The sequence below is a fragment of the Watersipora subatra genome, chromosome 4 (assembly GCF_963576615.1).
Source record: "Watersipora subatra chromosome 4, tzWatSuba1.1, whole genome shotgun sequence".
NCBI classification, from domain to species: domain Eukaryota; kingdom Metazoa; phylum Bryozoa; class Gymnolaemata; order Cheilostomatida; family Watersiporidae; genus Watersipora; species Watersipora subatra.
The window spans coordinates 20,293,780-20,304,389 of NC_088711.1; the positions used below are offsets into that span (position 1 = coordinate 20,293,780).

General features: G+C 37.3%; 1 protein-coding gene across 1 annotated transcript in view; it reads left to right on the top strand.

Moving 5' to 3' along the window:
• The window catches only part of LOC137394021 (protein capicua homolog), a 55,023-nt gene extending 44,919 nt beyond the window's left edge, over positions 1-10,104 (top strand). The window contains exons 21-22 of the mRNA XM_068080736.1: positions 5,707-5,877; positions 9,235-10,104. Coding sequence (XP_067936837.1) covers positions 5,707-5,877; positions 9,235-9,380 — 317 coding nt within the window. The 3' untranslated portion in view covers positions 9,381-10,104. The remainder of the gene's footprint in view (positions 1-5,706; positions 5,878-9,234) is intronic.
• Positions 10,105-10,610: the final 506 nt, after the last annotated feature.

The window sequence follows — 10,610 nt, forward strand, 5'->3', positions numbered from 1 at the left end:
ATGCGTCCACTCCTAGTCCACTTTAGTATGTGTCCACTCTTAACATGTGTCCACTCCTAACATGTGTCCACCTCTAGCGTGTGTCCACTCCTAGTTCACTTTAGTATGTGTCCACTCCTAACATGTGTCCACTCCTAATACGTGTCCACCTCTAGCGTGTGTCCACTCCTAGTCCACTTTTAGTAAGTGTCCACTCCTAACATGTATTCACCTCTAGCCTGTGATTACCCCTAACATGTATTCACCTCTAGCATGTGTCAACCCCTAACATGTATTTACCTCTAGCATGTGTCAACTCCTAACATGTATCCACCTCTAGCATGTGTCTACCCCTAACATGTATAATTCACTTCTAGCATGTGTTCACCCCTAACATGTGTTCACCCCTAGCATGTGTGGCCAATACTCAAACCCTCGCCATATGACATTAATTCGTTTCGGTGTTGGCATCATAAGGCGAAAAGGTCGTATACAGGGCTATAGCAACCCATAGTGCAAACACCTCCGGGTGAAAACACATCAATTTCTTTCCTTACTGTACATATTAAATATTGATAACAAAATAGTCTATTAACTTTAATAACTATAGTTATCTACAATAACTCTATTGTAGGCTACTTAGTGGTAATGATTTGCAATAAAATTTAGGGAGTTCTTACCTTTGAGACTGACAGATAAACTTAATTTTGAATCCAACTTAAATGAATTTAGCATACTAAACACATACTTAAAGCTAAGTTTTAGGATGTATTTTATTTGACTAAACTTTAACTTTGCCATCGTCTTAATCTTTCATACCTGTTTCCGGTCTCGTTTTTATTATACCTTATAATAAATAATGCTGAACTGAGAGAGAGGGTGATCTCTTCAGGTGTTGTGGGAGAGATTTAGGCAAATAGCATGTTGGTATCTTCGTTATTCCAATGTATTCAGCACACCATCTGCTAAATTTGAATTTCCAAAAATATTTTTTTATGTCATATGGCCGAAAAATGTCGTAGGGAGGGAGAAAAAAACATCTTGTTCCACATCGCAAGGCGAACAACCTGTGAAACAGGGACATCGTAATCCGAGGGTGCACTTTATTACTAATACTTGCATCTATTACTCGTAACTAGCATTAGGATTTGTACCCTCTTATGAAATTTGTGTCCACTTGCTCACTGATGACAGAATGGTCTCTGAAATCTGGCTGCCATAGCATTAATAGGTAATAAAGCTGTTGATGGTCTCAACTGCTGGACAATTTCAAGATTTAAAACTCGCGTTACAGTTAAGATTAGGTGCATCCTTGTATTGTCCTTCAGTATACCTCCTCATCCGCTATTTTGCAGCACAGTTTATCAAAACGCAAGGTTAAAGTCATATAATACTCTCAGTTTTATGTTGTTGAACTTGAATTCATCTCAAATGTATTTTTACTTCACAAACACTTAATAAAGTCACATTACATATCTCTAGCTATTGCTTTAATGTTTTTATTATCATTTTTGGAAAGCTCGCAAAATGCTACAGTCCAGAAAGAGTTTTCTCTGATCCATGCATTTCTAATAAAAAATATCCATGTACATTCTTAGTATAATATCTGTATTCTTGTATTCAGATCTACCAATTCTATGGAATAAATTTTCCAGAGGGTCGTATTCTATGAATATCTATAAGTATGTTACAATGGATGAGTTTACAAGTCATATCATATTCTACGCTATAGTAGGCCTAAAGACGCTGATGGCCCAATTATGCATTTATATCTATAAATTCATCTTATCTATCGATTATTCTCAAAAGCCCTTTAAATAGTTTAAATATTGTTAATATCTTAAATATCAAGATTTGATATGGTATACTTTTATTTCTAATGTCACTCCAGGGTCATTTGATTATTATTACATCCTGTTCGAGATTTTTGCTGTTTCAATTTTGACAACTTATCAAAAAGCAGTTCTTGTTTATTCTTGACATACATGTATGTATTGTTTGTTATCAAGCTCTGCACAGCTAATGCACTGTATTAGCACTATTTAACTAGAGCTTTATTGTGGGCAGACAACTCATGTATGTCCATTATTTTGTAAGAAAACAGCTTATCAGCTTACTTGGTTTTGCAGTAGCCGAGAAAATGATTCACTTGACAGATGGCTTGACTCCTTGATTAACCATTTCCACTCTCTAGCTTGTAGCTTCCTTTCTGCTCAAATTGTCCTGCTAAGTATTAAAGATAATGGGTTTAATAGGGATAAGAAGTTAGTAATTATGCTGCAAAGTTAGTCATCTTTCCCAGGCAGCCACAGATTCACTTTCTAGTATGTAAATTTTCTCCTGAGCATTTGGCTATAGCCTTTTTAAATCTTTGTTTATTTTATGTGTTCTTCACCACACAAGCTTCTTATGGGGGTTATTATTGTTGTTGTTACACGGAGCATTTCAGGGCAATCTGCTACATTAGCAAAATCTTATATAGGGTGCCCGCGTTAACAACTGGAGTTGTCCATACAATTAGTAATAATGCTATTCACATAATAAATGCGGTCTGTTGAGGGTTGGTACACGTTAGAGTGATTTCTATACACAATTAAAATGTCCTTGTGATTTCCATTATTTGCGACAAATACTGCGCAACCGCGAACATGTTCAAGTCGATTAAAATGTTACATTTCATGCCAAGGCTGCCAGTGAAGAGTTGTTCGCCAAGAGTTGTTGAAAAGTTGAGCTGCTGCTCAAGTATTAGAAATAGGGATATCTTTTTTCTAATTATTTGAGCAGCTTTTCACCAAGTTGTTCAATTTTTATTCCAACCTCTGGAATTCTCTGCGCTACACACAGTTTTGTATACTCGAGAATCAAATTGTTTAGCATTTCTAGCATTTCATGCTTAGTTCGGCAGTTAGACGTATGTTGAGTATTGATTAGTTGTTCTAAGGAGGGAATTAGGAATTCATCATAGTCAGACTAGCTGTGCTATCCGGCGTTGCCCGGGTATTAAAACTCAGCTTATAAACAACGAGAGGTAATGAGAGTTGCCTGCCACTTGCTATTAGCCTGGCACATTGCCTATGGAAAATTTGAGTAAGCTTACTAATAAGAGCTACCAGCTTCTCAACGACGTTAAGCAATCACCCTGTGTCGTGACCTAAAGTGGTAGAGTATTTGCTCCAATATAGTGACATACCTTAGGACACTTATATTTCGCTAGTATTTAGTTTTGTGAGTAGCATACAGTGTAAGATTTCGCTGCGACTTAATTTCGCAGCTCTGATCAGTGCGAAAATATAGTGATGTGAAAATAAATGCAGTGGAACAAACATAATTAGATTCCTCAGGTCCAGCTCACTGGTAAGAAATATTTTTTCAATTTAGGTCTAGTTTGTATTTGTGAACCACACGTGGAATTGTGTGGGTGATATCGATGATGCGATTTGATCGCTTGCTGCCATTTGTTTCTTAGACTATCAATGAACAAAGCTATTTAATTTCGTGTTTTCGTTCATTATGATAGTTTAGTTTCGCTCATGAAATTTTCGCGAGAGGATGACTCTGCGAAAACTCGAAAGTTAGATGAGGCGAATACATAAGTGTCCTAGGGTATATCCCCTAGCGAAATCTATCAAGCTGGTGTAGCTAACTTAGTAGGTCATCGAACTGGTGAACCAGAGGTTCTGAGATCAAATCATCTGCGATACGGATTCAATATTTCAATAGCTCTAGCTGGACAAATACACGGGCAGACCAACATCAAGAAATATATATATTGATGGCTGAATATTTGATGAACCATTTAATTATTTCCACTGCTGCATGTAATTTCTGTACTCGTCCTTCAAACTGATTAAAGTGTTTAGCCTTTTTTCAAAGTCTGAAAGTAAAGTTTATCATGAGTACTGCATGAGTATTTTATAAAGAATACAATGTTTTGAAGTCATATGAATAGCTTTTCGCAGAGTTGCCTGATTTTTTTATTACAAACTGTGTTCATAAAGTATTGTAAACAACAATAATAGCAGTCGATAATAAGTTTTCACCAAAGTTAGGTGTGTGACAGTGTTAACAACTTATATTTGTAGCTGAGTAAAATTACCCATTGGAAAGAAGAGATATTCAGCTGCGCGTTAATAACAAAAGTGCTTTACAAACTAGAGATTTGCTGGTGTTCCACTTCTTTTCTCACACGGAGCGGTCCTGAAAAACATCACACGGTGTTGCTCGTGTGACATTGTAACTTCATTTTGTCATAAATAATATAATCTTTCTATGGTATCATTCAAGTATGTAGTTCATTGTATTGGTTGATATGGCATCACGGGTTGGGGTGGAGTGCTAGGTCAGCGCAGGGCAGTAAAAGTTGGATCTAAAAAAAGCTCTTGCAAGGTAGATCATGCACATTCTGTTATTCATATTGAATGAAGAACGTGAGTGAGATGACATTTTAGCATCAATCCAACCTTTCGGCCTATTACATGCCTTCCTGGGAACTCTTTATTAAATTTTCCTCTAGGCATGGCCATGCATACTTGCGCTATTAGATGTGTGCTGCACGCCTGCCTCAGCTCTGGACGCACTCGTTGTTGAGCCCTTTGCTCAATTAGAATTCCAGGATATGCGCTTGCGGCCCAGCATTATTCTTTGTAATTACATAATTATTTTATTACTAGTAGTCTTTGGATAATTTGGAAAGTTTGGCAGCCCTTTTAACTCTTAGCCAAGTACTTTCGAGTATGTTTCCACCTTTGAACAATAACCGTGGAATGTAGGCAAGCTTCTTTGGTGTTTGAATAATGGGTTCCATCAAATGCTAGCCAAAAAGCATGGCTGCTATCGAGTAGTGCAGATGAGAGCAAAAAATCAATCGGTTAAATGTACATACGGCTCTCTAAAAGTAGGTCATGTCGAAGGAACATAATTATAGAGACTCGCAAAATTACCAGCATGATTTTTTGTCAAATCACACGTAGACTACAGTCAGTCTGATGAAGAGCGCTTCATCTCTCTATTGAACCATATACTCATTCAAGTATTTCATTCATGGAGTAAATCCCAGCCTATTTTGTTGACACCTTGCTCTCCCATGCGCATGTTTCCTCTAGAAATAGCTAACAAGTCAAAGCTTGACAATTTTATTGTTGCAACATCCCAAGGATCCCCACATATACGCTGATTATCATTATGTACAGATGTACATCTGTACATCTGTCATCAAAATGTCTGTACATCTGTACATCAAAATGTCTGAACCGTGTCTTCATTCTGCTCTCCCTTCACGCAAAACACTTGATACCCGTGCAACTTGTTAAAACATCTAGCATATAAAATAACTCATTTACTGCTTGCGTATGCAAAGTGAAACTGCTTTCTGTGTTGGCTACGAATAAGTCAACATAGTTTTTCTCTGTCAGCTCTCAAAACTGGCTGGCCTGTTGCCGGATTTTAGGTCAGTCTTTTTTGAAGCCATTCAAACTGAAAATAACAAGATGTGCATTATTAGTTTTAATCATTCAGGTACAGCAGACCAGCTGCTAGTCTTGACATATTGTAGAGTTGCTATTATTGATACTGGAAACACGAATTCAATATTCTAATGATCGCCGGAACATCAACTGTCAAGTGCTGCTTGTAGTAACATGATTTTTCATGAACATTTGTGTGATTCCAAGGAGCTAAAATGATAAATCCTTACCAACTCTATTTTACCGTTCTAACGAATTATTTTAGTAAGCCTGTCTGGAGACTTATCCTCAGATGGGGTGGCGTGTGACTCACCTCGCACTCCGAAGACTCCCGGATCTCCTGGTGCTAACTGTTCCTCTCTTCGTCGCATCCTCGATCAGAGGCGCCAACTTGTCTTGCAGCTGTTTGAGGAGAATGGCAACTTCTTTCCCTCGAGTGAGTCTCGAAATTGTTTCTTTCTCAAATGGCTGGTTATATTTATGCCAGAACATCTCTAAAAATGCTTGAACAAACATTACATAGTAACTTGGAGTATTCGTATTTTATTATAGCCATGTTGAAGGAGCTAGGCTTTTAACCCCGTAGTGCCCAGGCTGTGAATTAAATGTTTTATTTGAATAACTTTACTATTTTTTGACTCAATTATCATGCCTAATTCCATCTCAAAAGTTATTTTTTTCAATTTCAAGTTTTTGCTATGGTCTGAGATTTCGTGACATATGCGTCACATTAGGCATTAAACGATATCGCATCAATCCGTGACGTACATACTGTACTTTATTGATTAATTGCTTACAAATTATATTCAGTAAGAACAGTAAAAAATTAAAATGTTATCATATTTTGGAAGCAGTCTGATCAAATTACATTTCAGTTATGAAAGTTCATGAAACAATTCCTATCATCCACAAAACATAGGCGAACACCACATTTGCTGCACATTGTGGTGGTTGCATTGACTTCGCAAAGTCGACACCTTCCACGCTTTTCAGCTTTGGTTGGCCAGTGACTGACTTTATCTTTGCGAATATCAATGCATGGCAGGTTGGTAATTTGTCGTTTTGATAATGGCAGTGGAGACGAGGCAGGAAGACTTCTTTTTTTGCTTGCGTTGACAAGAACTAATGCTGAGGCTACATAGCTCTGAAACTTACGCTGTGGCAACAACTCATTTTTTGGTAGGTTCAACAGTTTGTGGTCTCTTCTGTGCATGAGCCATGCATTTACAAGACCAACAGAAAGCATGTGCCAAAACAAATAGATGTACCACCTTCTTGATTTTATGCGAAACCTATATTTTGCCAAGAATGAATCTAGCAAGTCTACGCCACCCATGTGTTGGTTATAGTCTCTGATCACAGCTGGCATGGGTACATCCAACTCTTTCTTCTGCTTCTTGTCCCATCTCTTAGTTGTTTGTATTGGATCTAAGCAAGTAGTAGTGGACAATATTGTCACAGCTCGGTTGTCATACCATCTAACTGCAGCAATGTTACTCTCTTCATCTACTCGGTAATCATACGAACCACGACCTTTCTTTCTTAGATCTGATTCATCGGCCATGCTGATTCCTGGAAGCCTGTTTTGTCTGACAGTACCAGTGTAGTATATTCCATCATCTGCAAGTTTTCTTAGTAAAGGTATACTTGTAAACAGATTGTCAGCATACACCTTATAATTTTCATGTTTTGGTAAAGTTGATGTGAGCTTAGCAACGACATCACCTCCCTGACCTAATTCTGTCCGAGTTCCATCGCCACCTTGATAGACATCAAAATCACTCAGCAGTCCGCTACTGTTAGCCCTTGCCCATATTTTGAACCCCCATGGGTGAGGCTTGCTTTTTATATACTGTCGTATAGGACTTCTAATTCCTCTATACTGACACATCATTTCATCAACTGATGAATGTTCTTCTGGGACAATTTCTAGACACTGCTTCCTCATAGCGTTTAGCCAAGGTCGAATTTTCCACAATTTGTCTTCTCGCCTTGCTTGGTCATCTATTGATGCATTATTGATAAAGTGAATCATTGTACAGAGTAGTTCAAACCTATTCCTTGACATGACACCACTGACTGGCTCATATGAACTTTCAGATTCCCAGTATTGCCGCACGCTAGCCATTCTCACTAGTCCCATTCGAAAAAACATTCCCACCATCTGTTCGAGTTCTTTCACTGTAGTATTGGCACACTTTCCGGTTTTTTGAACACTATACAAGTTAGTATTTTCTGCGAGGCTACTTATCATGTCAGGTGTTACAAACTTCTGAAAGTACTCATAAGGTGTGAGTAGATGTTGATTTTCATCAGGCTGCAGCGGTGAACCTTTGAAGTCTGCTGAAGGCGGACAAAATTTCTGCTTCTTCCAGCGATAAGTTGGCTTACTATTTCTGGATGTAGAAGCAGACTGTGGAACCAAATGTATAAGGGGTTCATCGTCGCTGCTGCTGTCACTCTCACTATGGTATTGAACGCCGTTCTACAATTTCAATATATATGCTATGTATATAGTTGTTACACCAAATATTGAAAAACTTGCAGTCTACCAAGTGCCTGATGCAAAAACAAACTCAAAAATACGTATTTTATAGTAAAACTTGTTGGCTTTTATTCACCTGTGAATTTGGAGTCCAGTCTTCATCTGAATCGCTTTCATTATCAAATGTTTCTAAATCGCTGTCATCCGCATCAATCATATCAAGTATGTTTTCCACTCTAACATGTTTCTTATGAGAAGCCATTATTGTCAAGTTGTTGCTATTTTACAGTAGTAGATCTACAAGAATAAACATAGACATGTGAAATTACCTATTTCTAATACATATATGTATGAATGCATGTCTTGGCTCAACATTCTCAGCAGCAAAATTTCTCTGTTATTGAGAAACATGATTTTTTGATAACTATAGTGCCATTAGGGCACACTGTTTGCTGACCAGCCAGGTATAAAGGTATAATAATTAAATCTAAGTGATTAAAAAGAGATATGGAAGCCTAATACAGGCAAAAAATACAAACATTCCAGTAACTGATTGAGCCAAACAGATTTCAGTGTGTTGAATAGTAAATGACACTAAATGCCCAATGTGACACATGCGTCACATAAAAATATTTCTCTCTAATTTTGTTCAAACTGTGAAAAAACAAAAAAATAATGGCTACATCTGAAGAACAGACATACTTGAACACAATTATGAAAAGTAATATGTTGCAAACTTACCAGTTATAATGTTTTTTCCTTGATGTTTCAGCAGTATGGAATTGAACTTCACAAAATGGAGAACAAGAAATCCAAAATGGCTACCAAGTCACATGGCTTCAAGTAGCCAATCAAAACTAGTTTGCATGTATTGATAGCATAACAGAGGGATTATAGTGACAAAAAGCTTTGCCTCCAAGTGCTTATCTATGGGTCGAGAGCTTCCAGAATGTTCTGTGACATATATGTCACTATGGGCACTACGGGGTTAAATGGATTACGACTGCAATGTTACAGGAACACAGGCTTTTACATAGATTTACTATAGTCATGTTACAGGAACACAGGCTTTTACATAGATTTACTATTGCCATGTTACAGGAACACAGGCTTTTACATAGATTTACTATTGCCATGTTGTAGGAACTCAGGCTTTCACATAGGTTTAGTATAACCATGTTTTTGGAACTCAGGCTTTCACATAGATTTAATATAACCATGTGCTGCGGCAGTGGTCTATTCCAAAAACTGTAATTTCTCTGCATCTGTAGAAACTTCAGACTTATTAATGCTTTGTCTGTTTGACAGCGCAAGCTACCCAGGCCTTTCATGACAAGCATATGTCTATATTCCCCACAAAGTCCTGCCTCCAGCTGAAAATACGAGAAGTGAGGCAGAAGCTTTGCGCAAGCTCAGCGTCAGCCATAGATAGCCACATGGATAAAGTACCTTAGCGACGCCTGCCAACCTCTCAGACATGTAATCGGACTGTCTGCATATGTTTATATAGACCTTTCTATGCTTCAAGTGTAGGAGTATTTTTGCCATGTGTTGATGTATGTACAGGTCCAGATTAGTAGTAGGTAGGTTGGGAAGCATATATGAAAAGTTGTTATTCCAATTTATGAGTGTCTCTGCAAATCTTATTTTCTATATTGTTCTTATCTTTTTTATGACCCGCGAGCACATGTTGCTTTAGCCAATGATCCTTCAAGAAGCTCTGGTGTGAGCCACGTTTATATTATTCCCCACATCAATCAAAACGCTCACTATAAGCCGAAATTTCTTGCTCCGCCATACTCCATTCTAGCTGCATTTTCACCATACATCTTCCCATCTGGATATTGTTAGTACGCTTTTTTTACTACCTGAGGGAGCCTCCCGTGCTAAGGTTCATTTAATGCTACGCAGCATTTGGAGTTGCAGTACTGATATAGACTATGAAATTATTATAGTTTTGTTATGAGAAAATTAATATTCCGCGCTGACTTCATGCTCGTCTTTAATGTTAAGTTTTATGATTCTGACAAGCTGTATATTGACCTTAATCTCTTCTAGCTTTGCCTATTTGATATTTCATAGTATCAACCAATCATAGTTCAACAGTCGTCATAAAGAACTGGAGAGATTAACATGGTTTTTTGCCAATCACATGAATATAATTTGGTACATTTAGTATATTGAATCATGTTGTTTTTATCCATATTTTAAAAGAATCAATGTGCTATTCAGATTGTTGTTATACATGTACTATTGTCAGTAAGCATGGTCTAGAGATTATTATGCATTGCTATTAACAGTTGCACCTCGCACATCTGCCACATGAATGAATGGGGACAAAAGCTGTGTCTTTCTATAACTATTTCTAAATGACGATTTCTTCAAAATGATCACTTCTAATCACTTGGCATTAATAATACAGACTTTGTAGGCCCCTACACATGAAAACACCATTTATTTTACAAACAAAACTCAAAGACGCAATTATGGAAATTTAAAATGAAATGTCAAGATTTATAAAACAGGTCATATAAAAAAAGACTAGGTATAACGAGAGGTATTAGTACCATACAGTTTATAACATACAGTCTGTTATCATACACATGGAGGTATATAGTATCATACAGTTTATAACACAGTTTGTTACCATACACATGGATGTATATAGTATCATACTGTTTATA